This window comes from Pyrenophora tritici-repentis, chromosome 7 (genome assembly GCF_003171515.1).
Source record: "Pyrenophora tritici-repentis strain M4 chromosome 7, whole genome shotgun sequence".
In the NCBI taxonomy this organism is placed as follows: Eukaryota; Fungi; Ascomycota; class Dothideomycetes; order Pleosporales; family Pleosporaceae; genus Pyrenophora; species Pyrenophora tritici-repentis.
In genome coordinates this window covers 1476912-1497202 of record NC_089396.1, presented here as the reverse complement: position 1 = coordinate 1497202, position 20291 = coordinate 1476912, and the positions used below count along the sequence as shown (strand labels likewise).

General features: G+C 50.8%; 9 protein-coding genes across 9 annotated transcripts; 2 read left to right on the top strand and 7 right to left on the bottom strand.

The window, feature by feature from the left end:
• Positions 1-646: 646 nt before the first annotated feature.
• Positions 647-2319, top strand: PtrM4_129750 (divalent heavy-metal cations transporter; the record flags this gene model as incomplete). Its single annotated transcript, XM_066108953.1, has 4 exons — positions 647-701; positions 769-837; positions 872-987; positions 1039-2319. The coding sequence occupies 4 exons, from the start codon at positions 647-649 to the stop codon at positions 2317-2319; spliced, it is 1521 nt and encodes a 506-aa protein (XP_065960945.1).
• A 435-nt stretch (positions 2320-2754) lies between these two features.
• PtrM4_129740 (Phox proteiny (PX) domain protein) lies at positions 2755-4934 on the bottom strand (the record flags this gene model as incomplete). Its single annotated transcript, XM_066108952.1, has 6 exons — positions 2755-2898; positions 2954-3067; positions 3118-4170; positions 4226-4492; positions 4540-4790; positions 4847-4934. The coding sequence occupies 6 exons, from the start codon at positions 4932-4934 to the stop codon at positions 2755-2757; spliced, it is 1917 nt and encodes a 638-aa protein (XP_065960944.1).
• A 445-nt stretch (positions 4935-5379) lies between these two features.
• On the bottom strand, positions 5380-6970 carry PtrM4_129730 (uncharacterized protein; the record flags this gene model as incomplete). The annotated part of the gene is made up of 2 exons (XM_001939980.2): positions 5380-6522; positions 6581-6970. The coding sequence occupies 2 exons, from the start codon at positions 6968-6970 to the stop codon at positions 5380-5382; spliced, it is 1533 nt and encodes a 510-aa protein (XP_001940015.2).
• Positions 6971-7648: 678 nt separating this feature from the next.
• On the bottom strand, positions 7649-8137 carry PtrM4_129720 (uncharacterized protein; the record flags this gene model as incomplete). Its single annotated transcript, XM_066108951.1, has 2 exons — positions 7649-7941; positions 7993-8137. The coding sequence occupies 2 exons, from the start codon at positions 8135-8137 to the stop codon at positions 7649-7651; spliced, it is 438 nt and encodes a 145-aa protein (XP_065960943.1).
• A 1279-nt stretch (positions 8138-9416) lies between these two features.
• Positions 9417-11074, top strand: PtrM4_129710 (amidase; the record flags this gene model as incomplete). The annotated part of the gene is made up of 2 exons (XM_066108950.1): positions 9417-9585; positions 9636-11074. 2 exons carry the CDS (start codon positions 9417-9419, stop codon positions 11072-11074), a joined length of 1608 nt encoding a protein of 535 aa, XP_065960942.1.
• A 46-nt stretch (positions 11075-11120) lies between these two features.
• On the bottom strand, positions 11121-11753 carry PtrM4_129700 (uncharacterized protein; the record flags this gene model as incomplete). The annotated part of the gene is made up of 1 exon (XM_001939977.1): positions 11121-11753. The coding sequence occupies one exon, from the start codon at positions 11751-11753 to the stop codon at positions 11121-11123; it is 633 nt and encodes a 210-aa protein (XP_001940012.1).
• A 392-nt stretch (positions 11754-12145) lies between these two features.
• Positions 12146-13963, bottom strand: PtrM4_129690 (ProP, Permease major facilitator superfamily; the record flags this gene model as incomplete). Its single annotated transcript, XM_001939976.1, has 3 exons — positions 12146-12981; positions 13034-13609; positions 13702-13963. The coding sequence occupies 3 exons, from the start codon at positions 13961-13963 to the stop codon at positions 12146-12148; spliced, it is 1674 nt and encodes a 557-aa protein (XP_001940011.1).
• A 1288-nt stretch (positions 13964-15251) lies between these two features.
• PtrM4_129680 (uncharacterized protein) lies at positions 15252-15599 on the bottom strand (the record flags this gene model as incomplete). Its single annotated transcript, XM_066108949.1, has 1 exon — positions 15252-15599. One exon carries the CDS (start codon positions 15597-15599, stop codon positions 15252-15254), a length of 348 nt encoding a protein of 115 aa, XP_065960941.1.
• A 3822-nt stretch (positions 15600-19421) lies between these two features.
• Positions 19422-19859, bottom strand: PtrM4_129670 (uncharacterized protein; the record flags this gene model as incomplete). The annotated part of the gene is made up of 1 exon (XM_001939974.2): positions 19422-19859. One exon carries the CDS (start codon positions 19857-19859, stop codon positions 19422-19424), a length of 438 nt encoding a protein of 145 aa, XP_001940009.2.
• Between the last annotated feature and the right edge of the window lie 432 nt (positions 19860-20291).

The window sequence follows — 20291 nt, the reverse complement described above, 5'->3', positions numbered from 1 at the left end:
GACCGCAGTGTGCGTGTCCGTCAAACCCGCTTGAGGATTTTTGCCGTTTTAGAGCTTGATGTGTGTTCACCGACGGACAGTAGTTAGTTTCCTTCACCCGTCTCGCGTGACCGGTTTTATGGCGCCAAAATAGTGTATAACGACTGCGATTATCTATGTAACTTTTGACACATGTCATGCGTCAAGTGTACCAGCACACCGCCACCAACCCGCCCTTCTGATGTGATCGGAGTTGTCCGTATGCTTCTGCTGCCACCTCTGGTTGAACCGACAGAACCCGTCCTCAGCGCGCAAAGGTAATGCCCAAAGCTTATAAAAACATCACCCTCGTCTCACACAGCAGCGTCTCGCTTCCCTGATCCCTCGAGTTCCAGCCAATGACGCCACGCGTATTTCAGCCCTATACCGCCAAGCCACTAACCCGAAACCATTCCTGCTAGGAGCCAACACGGTGCGAAGAAACGCCTCACCTGCCCATCTTCTTTGTATATCTTAAACTTATTCATTTTTTAACGACTCTATCACCCCCTGATTCCCCTTTGCACCCACCTAGTTTTGGTTCCTTTGAGATTCGGCACAAGTTGGCAGTATACGACGTCATTATTGAGTAGAATACGTACCTGCCAGCCCTGCGCAGGAAAGAGACATGGTTCTCGATAATGATACGCGCGGGTGGATTATGACGGCGGTCAGCGGCATAGGTATGTTCTTCCGCGCAGAAAGCGGCATATCCGCGAAATGGACATTTAAAGCTAACGCGTGATGCAGCATGCACGTTTGGAGGTGAGAAACCGATCCCGCTGGTACCGGCGATCGACTGGGCCAAGGGACGTCTCTGTTCGAACGCTTGGAAGGCTGATTCGTCATGTAGCATCAATAATATGTGTCGACGTTGTTGTTCGCTTGTTCCCCGGGAAGAAGAACTTCAAGATTGAGAACAGTAATGCGTTCTTGTCAACGGGCCTAAGTCTGTCTTTTGGTGTCATGGTAGAAATGACCCTCGCTTAGCTGTAAGATATCATCGCTAACTTTGGATAGATATTCTCATCGCTGTACAGTATGCTGCCATCTGCAAAGAACTATCTGATAAAAGCCGACATGACACCGAGGAATGCAATACTAGCCATGATTGGATGCTTTCTGCTTGGTGCTCTCGGCATCTATGTCCTATCGGGTATACTGCACAAGTACATTCCGCATTCAGTTGTGGACTGCAATGACGAGCATGGCGATGAAGAGCACGGAGAAGTTGGAAATGAGCACACGCACGCCCATCAACCCATGTTAGAGCACCAACATTCACTGCCGCAAGCTGAACATCATCACGAGCACCCCTCGTACGGTACAAATAGCGAAACCGCCGCATCTGCTACCCCTTCCCGCAGACCCTCATTTCATCAAACCATCTCATCCAAAATGACCCAACTTGTGACTCGGGCTGAAAAGCCATGCGACAACGATGACAGCCAATGCTATGGAGACCTATGCGAGATTCGCCCTGCACGCTTGCAAAGCCGGAAATCCCTCGCCAGCCTCAACGCAGCTACACCTTCCGGTATGAGTAGAAGTCAGACACTTCACGTGCCCACCGATCGTCGTGTATCCGCACTAGAGGACGTAGACGAATCCTCGCCCTTGATTCCTTCCAAGTCCGTCCCTGCAACCTTGGATACTTCTCCCACAGACGAATCCGCTGTTGCAAACGGCCATGCACATGCGAGTGGAAGACAGAAACATAGTCGTAGCTCTTCAGCCTCTTCTTTCGCATCATCGTCTCACTCGCACTCGCACCATCATCACGGCCTCGAAGCCTCGCAACACCACCACCATGTTCCAACAAATGTATTCCTCTCGCTTGGTCTCCAAACTAGCACCGCCATCGCGCTGCACAAGATTCCCGAAGGATTCATTACATATGCTACCAACCACGCAAACCCCACGCTTGGCTTCTCCATCTTCCTCGCTCTCTTCATTCATAACATCACCGAGGGCTTTGCACTCGCTCTACCCCTCTATCTAGCCATCAACTCCCGTTGGAAAGCTATGCTCATCTCAGCGGTTCTCGGTGGCGTGAGTCAGCCACTGGGCGCAGCCGTTGCCGCATTGTGGTTCAAGGTACAGGGTAAGGAAAGACAGGAGGAGGGTGGTATGGATGTGGTGTATGGATGCATGTTTGCGGCGACGGCAGGTATTATGACAATGGTCAGCTTGCAGTTGCTGGGCGAGAGTCTGGAATTGACCACGAGTCGGAAGTTGTGCTTTATTTCGGCGTTTGCAGGCATGGGCATATTGGGTTTGAGTAGTGCGCTTACGGCATAGGAGTAAGGGTTGAGCATTAGCAACGGATTGCATGGTAGGATATATGGTTCTCTCAATTATATGGCGGGAGTGCATGGTTACTAGGGACTGAGTCACATGGTCATGTTACTTGGTAGGATACATGGTTTTGTTAAGTTATAAGGCGGGCATGCATGGTTACCAAGGACTAAGTCATATGGTCATGTTATTTGTATAGTATGATTCAGAGCACGGCGCGAGCTTTTGGACATGTATGAGAATGTAAGTCGCCTCTTTACATGATACAAAGCGCTTATTTCCTAGTATAAGCTTATCCATGGAGTAATCCAGCAGCCGTCGCCGTCTTTGACGGCCAGCTTTCGCCAATCAAACAATAACCAACGGCCTAGTCAATGACCGCATAACAAGCGCTGCCACCCATACCATCCATTACCAACCCCACTCAGCCTAGCCTACTCAATCCCTCGCGTCAAAGTCTTCGGGCCTCCCCGGGTATTCTTCCGTAGGCTGAGCAACAATATTTTCCACTTCGGTTTTTGCTTCTTCCCAAGCCGCCTTGTTCCGTTTTGCCCAGTCAATGTGACACTGTGCGAACTCCATCTACGAAACTTGATCAGTACAATTTCCCACCATGCAAGATACACGCCTGACTTACCATGTACCGCCGCAGGTCATCTTCCTTTTCGTTTTGGAATCTCCGCAAGTCTTTTAGCACACCCGAACTCGCGTCCTTTGTGTCCTTCTCCGCCACGGTTAATGCTTGTTCAAGCTAGCCATGGTTAGCACTTTCATCACTCGTTCAGCATGTATATTGCATACCTGTACCATACTGTCTCTGGTTTTGCCAATCTGATCCCTCCGCGTCTTCTCAGGATCAACATCCGCCATACCCCTGAAAGCGTGCGTAATGGACCCAAAAAGCTTATTCGTGACAAAGTTCCCACTCGCCGTCTTCTTATGCAGTGTACTAGGTGGCGAATGATTACTAGGCGCACCTTGAGCGCTTGACGGGGTTTCGCCATGTGTGGGTGGGAAGTCTGAATCAATTGATGCCCTGTCCTCGTCTTGTCGTCCGTCTGACTCTGTACTACTGCGCTGTGAGCTGTTTGACGCTGAGCGATTCCGCGGAGGAGGCATCTGGCTCACGCCGCTGAGATGCTGTTCCAGACGCTTTGATTCCGCTTCGCTACGTTCAAGGGACTCGAGGAGGTTGCGCTTCTTCTCCAGTTCGTCCTTTGTCATGTCTTCTTGTATGCGTTTTAGAACCCGGTATCTGAGGACGGACCGTACGACGCCGGCGAATTGTGCACTCTCGCGCATAGGTTCGGAGAAGCTTGCGCTGAGCGAGGAAGATAGTTCGGTAGTCGCAATGTACGTGGAATCGACGGCTTGCCCGGTCTTTTCTATGGCAGCAGCAAGTGTCTGTGTCTGTTCTGATAGCGAAAAGGCGTTGAAACGAGCACCCAGATCTGCCATGTCCTCTCCCCAGTTCCCGAGATGCATCAATAACCGCCTATTAACCTTCTCCATAGGGCCTTGTAGTAGGTGCTCCAGGTCTTTGGACGAGTTCTCAAAACTGACAAAGTATGGGTCTAGCTCTTCCTCTGACATGTCACGCGTCTCGGGCGGAAAGCGACCAAAGATTGCGGGGCCTGGTGTCGTGTGCGCCGCTGCGGAAGGCATTGCGGCATTGTTCGCTGGTGACACTGGTGTGCCTGAACTAGACGTGGCGCCGCCAGACTTGAGTTTTGCCGAAGAGGAAGGCACCGGAAGGTAGCTGTGTGCTTGTGAAGGGTTTGCAGTATCGAGCGGGGGCGCCTTGAGGATTTGCTTGGGAATGTTGGAGATGGGTGGGCTGTTGAGTACGTCGGCCTGGAGGAGCGTGTTAGCTGAATAAGGAAACAGCTTCAAAACTAAAGAAGCATACCCAACTTGTATATGGGTCAAGGAACCTCCAGAATACACCGTCTTCTAATATGTCCTTCATCTTCCGGCACCGATTCAAGAATACGGCCAACATGCGCTTCCGCAACTCAATAATACCAGCATCTTCTTTTGCCTTTGTGGGCTTCGCCGCGTAGTCGGCCATAGTGTGCTTCTCGGGTATGGGAGGAACAATTAGGGTTGGGTGCAATCTGACCAGTTCGGTACGCAACGAAGCGAACTCGGAGTATCGGCGCTTTACTTCTAGACCCTGTCGCCTATTAGTGAGTGCTATATTGTTGCATCAGGTCAACATACACCACAATTGATAGTGTACTGTATGTAGTTGACGCCATCCTTGCCCGCGCTCGTAATCAACACCAGTTGGTCAGGGTGCTCGTATAGCCATTGCTCTACGCGCGCATCGTAACCACCCTTTTTTGGCGCCTTGGAATCACCTCTGTCTTCGTTGTAGTCGACGTCACTCATGTCCCGCTGGGAGACATATTCTGGCGACTCTGCGGGGGAAGATGCTGCCTCCGACGGCGGAGTCGCGGGACGGTATGGAACTTGGTAAGAGTCAGCTGGCGACTACATAACTCTAAACAGCACTTGAAAACCTTACGGGCAGCCGGTGAGGCTATACCGGGTATGTCGGTGGAATCATGGCGGGCAAAGGAGCCATATGGATTGTTGTCTTCGTCGTCCCACATGGCGGCGCGGTTGGATGTGCGTGCTGGGATTCAACTGAGTATGTTTTCCAGTACTTCCTATGGCGAAAATGTGCAGGACAAATACCAGCACGTGAAGGTAATGTTGCGCGATCTCACCTTGGATATGGTAAGCTCCAGGCTCTCGCGGCAGCGACAGTGACGTTGCGCCTAGTCCGTGCCACATGCCCGTTCAATCTTAGCCATAGCACCGCCTGCCGGCCTGCATGCCGTGACGATCCCCACTCCACTGCACTACCATCGGAGAGACACACCTGGGGGGGATAAAATACTTGACAGTGTAGGTAAGACGTACCAGGCGTGTTTGGCGACTACAGTGGCTTTGGTACACTACTATGTCAAGTATTTTACGACACCAAGGTGAACCTGTCGAATTATATTGCGTGTTCTATAGCCGACAATATTTATACGAATTACTCATCATTCTTCACACCTCGCTCGCTTTATCATTCGCGACATAGTGCTGCGTCGCGTTGACTTCCTCGCCTTCCAATACACCTGTAATCGTCCCGACATTCTCGTGGTCAAAGAAACCTTCATGCGCGGCCATGTCCTCAAACGACAAGTACCTCTCTGTGCCACTCGGTAACAGCTGTACCGGCCATACAAGGCATAAAACATAGTATACTACGCCGCCCATGCAGAACGATAGCAAGAACCCGAGCTTGTACATGTTCTTACTAGCCTCGGCAACAGAGTTAGCATTCAATGATCCAGCCACACCATGGACCGTGAAAGCCACCCCAGCCACCCACGCTGTGAGCATTCGGAGATTCCAGCCTTTGTAGTACGAGTAGGGGCTTTCTGGCCATGAGCTGTACAGCGAGGGCACATGAAAGTTGCCCTTTCGTATAAGCCAGTAGTCGATGATCATACATGCGCAGATGGGCATCAAGAAAACCGTGTAGGAGCCCAGGAAGGTCAGAAAGGACTTTGCAGAGGCGATGATTTTCCAAGGAACAAGCAGAGGTGCCAGAATGGCGCACAATACTTGACCTCGAACGATGGTCAGCCAGCGTGGGAAGATGCCTGTGAGATCGGCGCCCACAGGGAGCGAGTTACTGCCAGCGTTGGTGACAAGCACCGCCAACATCATACCAAAAGAAGCAAAAACCATTCCTGCGCGAGCACCAGGCGTCCAATATTGATCTAGGATGGCTCCGTAAAGATCCCAAACGTTCCAGTAGCTTTTCCCGAGTACCTGGGTTGCTGCCGCTGTAGTCGCCGTACTGAGAAACATGACCAGAACTTTGCTGAACAGAATGCCGATACCCTGACTCCAAGTTACATCACTGTAAGAATGGCCGTAACGTGCTATATCCGGCTGATTGATCAGCACAGGCGCGAGGGCCCCCATGACAGAGTTGATGGCCTGTATCATAGGCCATACCAGATCTGAGCCGGAGAGCTGGGTTTGCGCGGTTGTGTAAGAAAAGTCCCCAATCTTGACTCCATTCGCAGAGATCACCCATCCCAGCACGCCGAAGAGCGAGATAGTCGTATAGACTGCTTTAACCACAAATAGATGTCGAAGTACAGTAGGGTGGATGAACATGATCGGCATTTGAACCTGCTATCGTCAACTCTCTGTACGATGCTACGCAGAATTGGAGGAAGTGGATACGCACCATCCAGAATAGGAAAAAGCTCAACAGGTCCCTCGAGGTTATACCCGCGCTCTCTGGAAGGTGGTTTGTGATGTTATTGTATCCATTGCCGAAGATACCACGCATGAAGACCGTCGTGATGCGCCCTCCATAGTACGTCTGTGTCGCAAAGTAAATTACGGCAACAATGGCTCGTACAAGAATGTACAAGCTTGCACCTCTCACACCCGCAGCTGCACGAACATAAACTGGAAACCCGATAAAGTACTTTACCGCGCCGCGACTGTTCAGAACCACGAGAATGGTCAAAATGAAAGACCCGATAACAGCGGCGATCATACCATGCCACCAGAGGAGGCCAGTGGATACGAGAGAGGCACCGAGGTTGTATGAAGAGGGACTAAAGGTCATAGTAAGGTAGTACGCGAAGTAATGCTGCCATCTCCATCTTCGATCCTCTTGTTTTTGTCAGCTGAGGCTTCTATCAGATCAAAGAGTTGAATGGATTACCCAGAGGACTAGGAAGGAGGTCTTTGTTGTATCGCACCTTCCCATGAGCTCGTGTTGTTTGTAGGGCCTTGTTGAAAGACGTCGGAGAACCAAATGCAGCTTTGCTTCGCTGCAAAAACCGCGACATTTTGGAGAGTCCGGTTTGGTCGTATTTTGAGTAACTCAAACGCTCCACCGGGCAATCCTACCGTTGAAGCGATTGCGGCGATATATGCATGCTGGCCGTCCGTTCGAAGGCCTGTAGCACATCTTGCCACAACATAGCTGCCAAGCTTCCATATCACTCAGATAGCTGGACTGCACAGTTGGAGAAAGACGGAATTGTATGTAGATGATAAGGCGATAACGATTCGGGATGAAAGAAGCCGATTGACAAGGGAAGAGATGGAGTGGAGAACAGCCGATACTAGTGCGACAAAGTGCTAGCGCAGTGCACATCTACGATAACGTCAGGAACAGGAAGGTGCGATTGTGGTGACATCACAACCTTCCTTTCTCGACTCCACCGTTCACAGCTCAAAGTCCGATTCTGAGTGGTAGCTATAGCTCCAACACAGCAGTGATTTATCCCAACGCTAACTACGAACCACCCGTCTTCGAGCCCGGTCTGTACGGAAACGTATTGCGGTAATGATGCGCAATATCCCTCCGACTCGCAACCCATACGCCTTCCTTCTGCGATATATACTTCATGAAGTTACGTAGACTCTCCGATCTTCCTGGCTTACCAGCTATTCTCGAATGTAGCGGAATCGTCATCATCTTGCCGCCTTCTCTGTATAGGCAATCAAACGTGTCCTTGAGATACTGTTCGTATACAGCACCAGCTGAACTCACAAAACCGGGAAGCATATGGAACTTTCCGTCGTTGCCTTTGGTAACTGTTAGCTCAGGGTGTGCGAGTTGGAAGAGACTGGGCTCACAGTCGTAGTTATATGGCAGCATCAGCAGGCCCTCCTTTTCGTTATCAGGAAGTTCCTTCTCCCAAGGTAGATCAATCCAATACGGTGAGTCTTCATTGTAGACTTCGGAAGTATACAGCATCTTATGCCCCATCTCTTTCCACATGATTGGAAGTAAACTAGCCGTATTCGGTGTTCCTCTGCCAAAGTACGCTCCAACAGGAAACTCACCTGTTTACGTTTAGCTCAGTTCGTTCTTACCATACTACAGTCATATATACCTGTAGCTGCCTCCAGCGTCTGGCATGTCTTCTTGATATACGCTTTGTCTTCTTCCAAAGAATAATCCCAGATATCGAGCCATCTATACCCATGTGCGCCTATTTCATGACCATCTCGAACACATGCTTTCGCAAACGTGGGATTTCGTTCCATTGCCACTGCGATGGCCCAGAGGGTCATGTTCCACCCGAATTCTTTCATTAGACGGAGTATACGCCATGCGCCACATCGGCTACCATACTCGTAGTCTTGCTCGCCATTTAAGTGGCGCTGGTCTTTACCGCCACCCGAAGGACCCTTTTCCCAGAGATAAGGCTCGCTGGTGCCGTCGCCATCTAGGGGGTTGCGCTCGCCGCCTTCTTCGTAATTGAGGACAAAGGATACTGCAATTCGCGCACCATTGGGCCATTGTGCATCGTGGCCGTCTTCCCCAAACCCTAAGATATGGTTTAGTATGCGTTGGGGCGCATGGAATAGGGTGAAATACCTTCGAAGTCTCGGGGAAGTTGAAGACTATCTTCTACATGGACCATGGTGGCTATGAAACCTTTCGTATACAAGTATTAACAAAAACCAAATTGCGCGATGGAAAAAGACCGTGTTCATATATAATCGACTATCTCTCTATTGATTACCGAGGGGTTTTATTCTCTCAGAAACCCCAAGATGCGGGACGGGTTCTAGCATCGATATCCTGATACAGACGCGATATTTGATCAAAACGACCTGCCTGATTAAGACAGTAACTCAGTGTATGTTTAGGTAACAAGGGCAAATTATTGACTACATGTTTGGATGATCCGTTTATCGGAAGCAACCATCCCGACGATCTATCCGGCATCCCACTAGCCCCGCCTTGCCCTTATCGATCCTTCCTGGGGGCTGGACCACATGTTCTTACACATGCCGAATGAACGGCACCTTCTAATCAAGGATATATGTCGGTGATTATCCGCGCTATGTTATGCAGGAGTATTATTCATGCTCGAATATGTAGTTGTGGACGCATGCTAAAGTTTGCCGAAGTAGAAGATCAATGAATCCGAGGCTTGATGGTACTCACTAATACGACTAAAAATCACATCACACCCGTATTTACTGGATCATCTCTGGATACTTTCTCGACTTTTGTTTCGTATCTTGACCGTTGTTAGTTTACTAGGATGTCGGTATTTTCTCTCGACGCAAGTAATGACAATCCCGTTACGAAAGAAACTCTAGAGGGGCTATGCTCTGAACTCGGCGTAAGGATAGCAGAGCAGGAGAAAGAGGACTACCACCGACTACTAGCCGTCTTCCACGATGCCAGTAAGCAGTTGATAGCATTAGATGGTGAGTTAACATTATTACCATTGTTATTGCGAAAGACACACTAAAAAAAGGCCTAGACTATGTTCCCTACGTTGATAACGAGCGTTTTCCACGTGAAAGCATATACTTCCCAGAGAAAGCCGAAAACTCCCATGGAGCCTGGGCATGGAAGTGTAGCATCATCGACAAGCAATCAAACCACGGCAAGCTCCACAGCAAAACATTCGCTCTCAAGGACAACATAGCTGTCAAAGATGTGCCCATGCTTCTAGGTACCAACTTTATCAAAGGCTATGTTCCAGATGTCGATGCAACAGTCACAACGCGCATCCTAGAAGCCGGCGGCCATATTCTAGGAAAAGCAGTCTGTGAGAACTTATGTCATTCTGCCACAAGCCATTCATCCAGCACCGGAATAGTCGAAAGCCCAGTTGCAATGGGCTATAGCGCAGGCGGAAGCTCAAGTGGGTCAGGTGTTCTTGTAGCTCTAAGCGAGGTAGATGGGGCTATTGGAGCAGACCAAGGCGGTAGTATTCGTGTACCAGCTGCCAACTGTGGTATCGTCGGATTGAAACCAACATTCGGACTCGTACCATATACCGGATGTGGAAGCAATGAGCCAACAAACGACCACATCGGCCCCATGACACGAACAGTGCTAGAGAATGCTCTCCTTTTAGAAGCAATAGCCGGAACAGATAACATCGACGACCGCTCCTTCGCCGCGCCAAGTCCGTCCAGAGTCCCGGTGTACACTTCCATAGTCAACATGCCAGCTGAGCAACCACTGTTCGGCAAGAAATTCGCCATCATCAAGGAGTCACTCTCGACACCTGCAATGGACACCCGTGTCATCCAAACTTTCCTCGTCGCAGTAGAAAAGTACACCTCTCTTGGCGCCACCGTCACCCAGATAAACATCCCCCTCCACTCCAAAGGCGCCGCAATATGGACTGGCGTCTCAAAAGTCGGAGGCTACCTTTCAAAAACGACAGGACAGTTTGGCCGTCGCGGCCACCAAATGCTGCCTCTAAACTCCCTGTTCTACCCCATGTCGCAGGCAAATTGGGACGAAGCATACGCCTCTACTAAGAACATATATCTCAATGGCCTTTATGCCACAAAACAGTTCCCCAACCTCCTCGCCAAAGCAACGAATCTCTCGCGGCAACTGCGAGATGCGTACGATACGGCGCTGGATCAGTATGATGTCTTGCTTACCCCTACCCTGCCGTATGTAGCAACGAGCCATGCGGCTGTGGATGCAACGCCCCTGGAGCAGATTGCCAAACAAATCGGTCTCACAGCCAATACGGCACCGTTTAACCAGAGTGGACATCCAGTTCTAGCACTACCCATTGGCATGTTGGGTGTGCTAGAGGGGCCTGGGTTGGAAGCGGGGGTAAAGTTACCGGTTAGCATGCAGATTATCGGCAAGTGGTGGGATGAGATGGGCGTGTTTGAAGCGGCATATGCATGGGAGAGGGAAAATAAATGGAGGGATATGTGAAGAGATACAAGTGGGTTCGAAAGGTTTGAATACGATTGAGATTAATTCAAGCCCTTTCGCCATCTAGCTCAACGCCTATAGAGTAATACTCCTCCTCAATCACCCCAAAAGAGAACCCAGAGGACCATTTATTCGTATTCACGGGAGTATCCTGATACGGAGAGAGTGGAGGGTCAAACTGTATCGTTGGCCCTAAAACCCAGAATATGTCTTCCTTGTTTGCCCGTATGTAGGGAGACAGTTGTTCAACCACGTCGCTAATAGTGACGATACCGCCATCTATTCCCAGGACTACTAACCGACGGGGCTTTTTGTAGCCTGGAGTTTCGATGTAGCTCCGTGTTTCAATGCTGAAAGCGAGCTTGTGGCATGGAGGCGATGTAGCGGGGGCTTTTTCGATGGGATGGCCGTGAAAGAGGGATAGCGAGGATGTACGCTTGTTGGAGGGGTCCGAGTATACTTGGATGTGGGATGTGCCTCCAAAGACATACCAGCACAGGCTGTCGAAATCATCGCTTACAGTCATGACATTTTCGTATTCCATCGCACTTTCGTTGCTGCTTTCGTTGTCGCTGTCGTTGCTGCCTTCGTCCGAGTTTTCATTGTCGGTATCATTGGCGGGGAGATCTGTGACTTTGGTCTCACTCTCGGCCGTGTAATTGTTGGTATTCGTAGCCATCATTGGTATGTGTGTGGAACAGGAGGTTATGGGAAGTGTTTAAAAGGAGGGGGAAAAGAGAAAGCTTTTGCACAGTTTTAAGCTGCCAAGCACTGCTGCCTGCTGAAATATGCTAATATGTGGGAGTAAGGTTATGAGGAGGACCTGGGCGTCATAACATATTTGACAGTGTGGGCAATAGATGCGTCTGGCCACTACAGTGCGTACACTAGTATGTCAATTATACTATGTCACTCAGGTGGGAGTGACGAGGCGGCGTATCAACTTGCTTGGGATATCGATGCGATTAATTCTAAGCTATATAGTGGAATTGTCATGGGAACCGTTAAACAAAAGGAAACGCTTGGTGTCAAAATCAGAACGACGTAACTTAGGTATCGAAGAGAAAAGCATCACAACGTAGCACCACTCATCCTGCGCCCTCCAGCGGGGGCGTTTTTCTTTTCAGTATCCTCAACTGGATTCACAACGACTTGCTCGCTGCCACTATCCGACCTCTCCACCTTCTTCTCCTCATCCATATTAACTTCATCCGGTCGTTGTAGCCCCTTGTCCTTGATCAAAAAGCACCCAATGAGACACAGCGCAATAAACGACACGTTCATGTAGAATACTGTGCGACTCGCTTTCGCATAAGCCTGGACAATCTGTGTAGTTTCTTCCTCCCCAAGCTTGGCAAAATTCGGAGTTTCATAAGCTGACAAGTCCTCCCGGTAGTTCTTTGGCAAAGCCTGATATAGTGAATTTTGCAATACCGCCGCCGAAATCGCCAGACCAACAGCTCCACCTAAGCTGCGAATAAAGTTTCTGTTCGAGATGACAATCGCACGTTGAGCTCTGGTGCAGTGTGCTTGCAGGGCGATAAGGACCGGTTGGAAGACCATGCCTATGCCGATGCCGGTTACCATGAGGATCAAGACAATGACGTACATGGGTGTGTTGACGCCGAAAATGCAGGTTAAACCTGAGCCGAGGGTCCATAGAAAGAATCCTAACCAGATGATCTCTCCGTAGCGTCCTTGACGCGAGATGTACTGACCCGAGAGAATGGAGGAAGTTGCTTGGAAAGAGGTCAAGGGAAGCATGAGGCAAGCTGATTTCATGGGTGAGAGGCGTTGTGCATTTTGAAAGAAGAGGGGAAGGTAGAAGGTTTGGCTGTAAGCGACGATGCCGAAGAGAAAGTTCTGAGCGAGCATGACAGCAACAGGGGTGTTCTTGAAGAGCGATACTATTGTTCTTTGTTAGTTTGTGTATGGATACAAGCTTGGGGGAATACGCACGCGGCATCATAGGCAACAAAGCAACACTGCGTTCAACATAAATGAAGAGCAGCGAGCAAATACTCCCAATCGTCAACATCGCAATGACCTTGGGACTATCCCAGTCAAAGTAGTCACCACCCCCGGCTATCGGAATCAATAGTAGTATCAAAGCCACACTGCCAAAGAATATGCCACCAAAGTCGATTTTCTTCATCACCTGCTTGAATTCGACCTTTGGCCGATCCGTACTCGTCGGCAATAGCCAGAGACACAGCAAGCCGGATGCAACAGCAGCAGGACTGAAGGACCAAAAGAAACCTCTCCAAGAACCGCCTTGCACAAAAGCGGCAGCGACGAAAGGTCCGACGATGTTTCCCATGCCGACGGCAGCGCCAATTATGCCCTGCCATTTTCCACGTTGCTCGAGCGTAACGACGTCGGAAACAATCATTGCGGACAGGGAGGCTACGCCGCCGTTTGCGACACCAGAGAAGCCTCGGAAGACGTAGAGCATGACGTCGTTTTTGGCAAACCCGCAGAGGAGGTCCGATATGGCGAGGAGAGCTAGTGCCCAGAGCAAAGTGGGTTTTCTACCTATGATGTAAGTGTCAGCCATTGCAAATCTCTCTTTATCGATCCAATTTCGGCGTCTTTGCTCGACGCTAAAGAAAACAACGCGTACATACCGAATAAATCGCTCAGCCTTCCATAGAGAACTTGGAAAATCGTATTTGATATCAGCGCACTGGTTCCTGCCCAGCTAATCGTATCTTGAGCATTGAGATCCCGTCCAATTGCCGGTAGAGCAATACCTATTCCTGTCTGTTCGGCATAGCATATGAGTTGGCAAATTGCGAGGGCCCCAACGGTGACAAAGACCTTTCTTGGTGGGAGCAGGTTAGTCTGGTCAAAGATTGCGGCTTCTGCCGCACGCCGTTGGTCTTTCATTGCGGTCATGTTTCCTGATAGCAATTCGTGATGCGGAAGCTGAGAATACGATGTCTAACAATGCGCACGAGAACGCCTGTGATATAGAAAGATGTAGACTGAGCTTTGTTAGCTGACGTGTGTCGTCATTTCCGCCTAGTCTGGATAGTGTGCGCAGAGTGCGTCTTCCTGTTAGCAGACGGAAGAACAAAAGAAAAACTGGTCAAAAGAACGCATGTATCTATTGGAGAGGCTCGATTCATGTACTCAGAACATGTGAGGGAAATGTTGAGCACTGTCGCTATGACGAACGAGAAGATATTTGCTGGTGCTGACTGCGCAATCCTCATGTCTAGCCCCTTTGCTGTTAGCAGCCCTGCATTGATAGCGCCCGCCCGACGTGAGTACTTGTAGATCTATGGTGCTCATTACGAGTGGAAGACGTCGTCGTGCTCGCAGCTAAGGAACTAGGCTGCCGGTGACTTCACCGCAACCAAACTACTACCTCAACACAGTACGTTTGGAAGGACAGGGAGAAGGTTCAGACTCTGGCTCAGGCTCAGAGTCTGAGATGAGTGCCGGCCCAAATACAGTAAGTAGTGGTGGTAGTAGCCACTGGAGAATTACAAGCATCATCAGGTAACAGGACGCCACAAGCGAGACATAATGCCATGTACATGGAAGGAGCGACTCAGCGGTCCGGCTGTACCTGCAGGAAAAGCGGGTGACGGGAAGGGCTTATGGGCACCAGATGCCAAGTATGCACTAGCTGATGTCATACCCGTTCTTCCTGTCGAGATGACGCAAGACTCCGAGAGATCTGCAAGATCAGCGGCACGACGGGGTCTGGGTTCTGGGATCGGTGCGGGACAAGCATGGGAATCGTGTGCACATGTTGGTCTATTCCTACACTAAAAAAACCTTGACTTCTTCAACTCCTGCTGCAATTGGTAAAGTAGATGTAAATGGCGGAAACATCCTTGAGATGGAAAAGCGCTGAAAATACAGTTTCGGCCCACTACGCCTGTGCGCCGATTGTAGCATATTGCACAACAGGAAAGCAGATATCTCCCAGGCGTTGAACTTGGAAAACTATACAAATTCATAGTATCGCGAACGATGTTTTCTTCTCCGCAGACGCCCACGATATAGGAAAACATGCTATATCCAGAACGCCAAACTAGAAAATCGCCTATCCACCTGTTTCCTGAACAGCCGTGATATCGTATGGGATACTCGGAAGACAATGTATCCTGCTTTCGCGATTGAACTCAAAGACGCTGCTAAGGAAATGTAAATAATGCTGAGCTCAACCACGAGCACGTCCGCTACGTCGCACTGGAAGGGCGCCATTCGTAGTGGGACTCGATTCTACTGCTGCGGTACCGTTCGCCTTCGCCTTCGCCGCCTTGGCTTTTGTTGCACTCTTTGTAGACTTGGGCGGCGTGGCCTCCTCAACAGGCTCGGCAGCTTTGCGCTTTTGAACGACAGGGGACGACTTGACCCCATTGCTCTTAGTGACAGCCTTGTTGCGCGTACTTCTCTTCGTAGTAGGCTCAGGTGCGGGTTCCGGATCAGAGGACTGCCCCAGATCCGACAGCTCCGACGCATCACCGGCAGCTTCTACCTCATTTTCGGCCGCCTCGGTATCTCGCATGTCCACGTCGTCTTCGGGAGCCGGTGAAGACTTTTCTTCTGCTCCTTCGCTTTTCGAAGCATCCGCTTCTTCTTCTTCACCTTCTTCAGCTCTAACGCCAACATCTTCCTCATCACTCGATACCTCGACATAGCTCTTGTGCACAGTGCTTCGGCGATCACTCTTTCTGCGTGGTCCGCTAGACGGGGCAACTGCACCCTCAACGTCGCTCGCATCTTCGTCTTCGCCAGCTCTTCTCTTCTTCTTGGGCGTCTTAGTCGTGCGCTCTGCCCTGGACTTCTTTTCCTTGATTGGCCTGTCGCCTTTCGTCTTCTTCCGCGGCTTATCGACACTGTCCGAGGCTTTTCGCTTCTTGTTCCGAATAGCTTTTCGGACGAGTGGGTCCAACTCTTCAACTAAATCCTCCCCAATCCATATCTTCTTTGCAATCTCTTGTGCACGGTCGTGACTTTCAAGAGGTCGGAAGATGCCAGATGGCAACTTCATTTTCCCAGGCCACGATTGCATCGTCCAATTGTTTTGCTCTTCCCACGAGCGAATGAGAGCTTGTGCAAGATCGGACAAGATGTATAGATTTTCGTCGGCCTGTCTCGATGGCGCAATGTTATCAGCAACGCCTTTGACACGCTGAGCCACATGGAATATGAGTGATAGGTTCTCCTCGGTCGCCACGCATTTCAAGTAGTACAGAATGTACTCTGACATGAGCTTCAGCGTATCGTCGTCCCTGTCAAAATCGGGATGATGAGCCAGTAAACTAAGCAGGCGCGCAAAGACGGTCTCAAGTACAGTCTCCTTTCGTGCAGCGAAAGCAGCACGGCGTGCGCGTATCCACGTCATTGTGCTATTCTTGATATTCTTCTCCGGTTCATGCGCAAGGAAGAAGAGAATGGTGTAAAACCGAGGAGGTAGCCGACCTTGACCGAGATACTTCATTAGCTTGTCGGCGAAGCCTTTGCGTACCTGTGGGCATGGGTCATGTGTGACAAGGGCTAATTGGATGAAGTCTGCGGGTGTCAGGAAAGGATCGAGGCGTTTGTAGCACGACAGCTTGAGCAAGGAGTTGGCTGCAAGAAGTCGTTGGCGAGACTTGTGTGCAGCTGGAGGGCTGTCGTCTGTGGATCCCTCGCCATCGTTCTTCACGTAGCGGTTCAGTAATTTATACGTGTTCCCTGCGGCATCGCTGAAGGCAGCATCAGACGGCAATGAGCGCAGTCTGTTGACAAGTATCTTGATCGCCCAAGATCGGCCTTGGATGTCATCGTCAGGTATTTCCATCCACTCAGCGTCAGCGTCAGGCATTGCCGCATGCGGCTTCTGGAGAACTTCCTGAATCGCAATTTCAATTATGGCGTCCATTTCATCCTCGCAATCAGACTGGGCTAACAAAACTAGCTGACTGAGGGCGGCCAGCTTGGTGAGCCAGTGTGCACCATTATATTGGAAGCCTTTGATACTCTTGCTAAGAATTTCTCTTGCGTGCATCTCCTTCTTATCATCGCTGTTCATGATGATGGTGATGGCATGCTTCGCGGCCTGTGGAGGAGCGCCATAGAAGGCAAAATTCAAGAAACTCTGCACCAACTTGCGGCTGTCTTTGCCGTTCATTGGGATGTCAGTTGGAAACTTCTTTGCGAACGCAGCACAGGCTTTGAGATCATCCACAGCTCCGGGAGGGTTAGGCTTTGTGGCTGTGGGCGCTTCACTCTCGAGCGTTTTACAGAGATCCTTTACGTGTGTAGAGAAGACCTGGGGATGCTTTGTCGATATCTCTTTTAACAGCTCATGAGCGGTAGCACCGAGACCCTTGTCGTCGGTACGGGTGTACTCGATAACAGCTGGAACATGACTCTTGTTGTAGCAGAGAAGGCTGACGCGATACAAGAGTGGGGTCAGTGTGTCAAGTAGAGAAGAACCCGGTCCATCCTCGATCCTCTTACGTAGCTCCTTGATTGATCTGAAGACACGACGATAGTCGCTAGATGGATCCATGGCAAATCGTATCAGAGTGTATGCTCGGCGATCGTGAGCTTTGGCAAACTTCCACAAATCGTCTCGTACCCTAGTCGAATCGGGAAGCGTCTTCGCGTAATAGGTGATGAGACCTTCTAGTTTCGCCTTGACGTCTTTGTCGCCCTTGTCCGTGACGCCGCCGTTATACTCTTCACAAAGTTTGAGGAAGTGTTCCATGTACTTGGCGCCGGGACCCTGATTGCCTTGCTTAGCAAAGAAAACCTTCTTGGCCTTCTCCTCCAACCCGTTGACTAGTACAAGTTGCCTCTCAGTTCGAATCTTATCCAAGTCTGCTTCTGTGTAGCCGGGCTCAGTGTTGGACTGGCTGTCCTTTACAACCTGCGAGTTCCCAGCCGGGGTTGCTTTTGCCTTCATAGGTGGATACGCAAGCGGAAGCAAGGAATCGTACAGTGCTAAATCAACCTGAAGGTTAATTTCGAGGTCGTTGACGTAACAAGCTTCCAGTATCCGGGAGGGAATGGGTCCAAGTAGTGACTTGATGCTGTCGTCACCCTCTGCAATGGCACCCGCAGCCACACCCCAAATTTTGCCAAGAAGTCTCATCGACTCGGAGTGAATGACATTTTTCTTGTCCTTGACACGATCGGCAAGGTTGGAAAGAATGGAGCCGGGTTCTGCCATACTGCCGTTGCTACCGAGCTTGCGGACAATGTCGTTGAATTCGAAGTGTGCGACGGCCTTGACAGCCGCTAGGCGTACCTTTTCGTCGCTGTCGATCAGACACTCGGCAAAGTATTTGAGCAGCTTCTGTTCCTCTTCAAGATCAAGACCGATGCCGCCGGCTGATGTCATCAGTATGCGGCCGATGCCGGTAGTCCACGATGCACGTATGACGGCGGACTTGTCGTTCTTGCGCTGGAGGAAGGAATGGTATGCAACAGGGTATTGGGTGGGAAAGGAGTTGATAGAAACAGGGGTGGTGAGGTAGTCAAAGGGTCGTGCTGGCTCGGAGCGGGACAAACTCTGGGATGGATATGCGACTGGGTCCAGCTCGGGCAGGGGCGGAGGGCCAGCCGCACCAATACCTGATATCATGTCCCCAAACGTCTCCGTCGCAAGCTGTCGAAGCTGCACGTTCTCCGTCGCAAGCTCATCCTGTAGATGCGGGATGATCTCCTGTAGGACACCGGGACAGCATTTCCAAAGCTCTCGCAGCAACCTATGCGCTTTGTGTGCCTCATTGAGATCATCCTCGGATGGGCCTTGGGGGAGATCATCATCAATATCATCCTTTGAGCGGCCTTTGTAGGTAGTCCCTGAGCTGGTGAAGTCTACGATGACGGAGCTAAAGTAATTGCCGATGAGGCGAGCCATCTTCTCCGGAAACGCGTTGCAGACATTCTTGGCCATGTTGTAGGCGGGTGGAGCCTCTTTGCGACGTAGTGTGGATTGTTTGGCGTCTATGGGGGCAGTCTTCTTGCCCTTTGCATTCGTTCCTAATGTGATGGGGTCAGCCCAGAGAAACTGGGCTACAATCACGTCGACTACATCATGTGTGACTCCAGGCGCTTCGTCTATTATAGTGGAGAGCACTTCGGTCATGTTGTACTCTATGTTCTTGCTCAGCTCCTCGCCCTTGGACGAGCCCGACAAGACATCGAAGCAAGTGGTGAAGAGGGCCGAGGTGAGCTGATCGGCGCCGGGGATCTCGTTGATGAGCAGGATACTCTTCCATTCGGCCAGGGAGCGCAGGATGTACATGTGCTGGCTGTTGTATGGGTGAGAGGGGTCTGCGAGGAGGGGCAGCAGCTTGTGGATGATGACTGAGAAGATTTCCTGGGGTAATTGTTAGCGATGCCGTGGTTCGCAGTACCATAGGGGGTCATATTCTACCCTAAGCTTGGATGCAGGATACGGCGCATCTGGCGCAAACAGCTTCAGCATGTCGACTATGCAGCAGACGGTCCACGCGCGCACGCCATTGTCCTTGTGCTGTAGGAGACTCTGATGGGCCAGCGACTCTGCGACGGGCATGAGCGACTCCCTGTGCGCCTCCTCTTGATCTATCGTCCGAAGCTCGTCAAGCAGCGTCTTGAGTCGCGTCAGCAAATCGCTCACGCTCACTTGCTTGCCCGGCCGGCCAACAAGCTGCTGGTTGAACTTGAGCTTCTTAAGCCCATCCTGAACCTCGTCTTCTTCCTGCGCAAGCTCTTGCTCCTGCTCCTCCTCTTGAGCCACCTCAGCGGCTGCGGCTGCGGCTGCGCTGCGCCGACTGCGAGGCGCCATGTCGCGTGGCTGCTGCGCGTGCGAATTGACGTCGTCAAGTCGTGTTTGCACCTTCTTTGTCGTCGAAGCAATTGTGCGCGTCCAAAGGCGATCGCGAACGCACGCGGCTAGTTGAGTCTATCAGCGACGTGGTGATGGGCGTTTGTAACGTGACGATGTTGAGGGGGAGTTTGGCTTCGACTTTCTGAGCAGTGACGCGCTAGCTAGGTAGTTAGTTAGTTACCTTTCCGACGCGACTTCAGCTTTGACTTCGGCCTACATCACTCCACCAACCACTTTTCCGTGTGTGCATGTAATCCGCCACAACACGTTGCTGTAAACTAGCGTAGCTTATTGCCCGCTTCTTGCACCAATTCGGGAATGTTGGCCTCTGTTGTTTCACGTAATCACTTCGCAATCCCACTTCCCTCCAATTCATCTGCATGACGTACG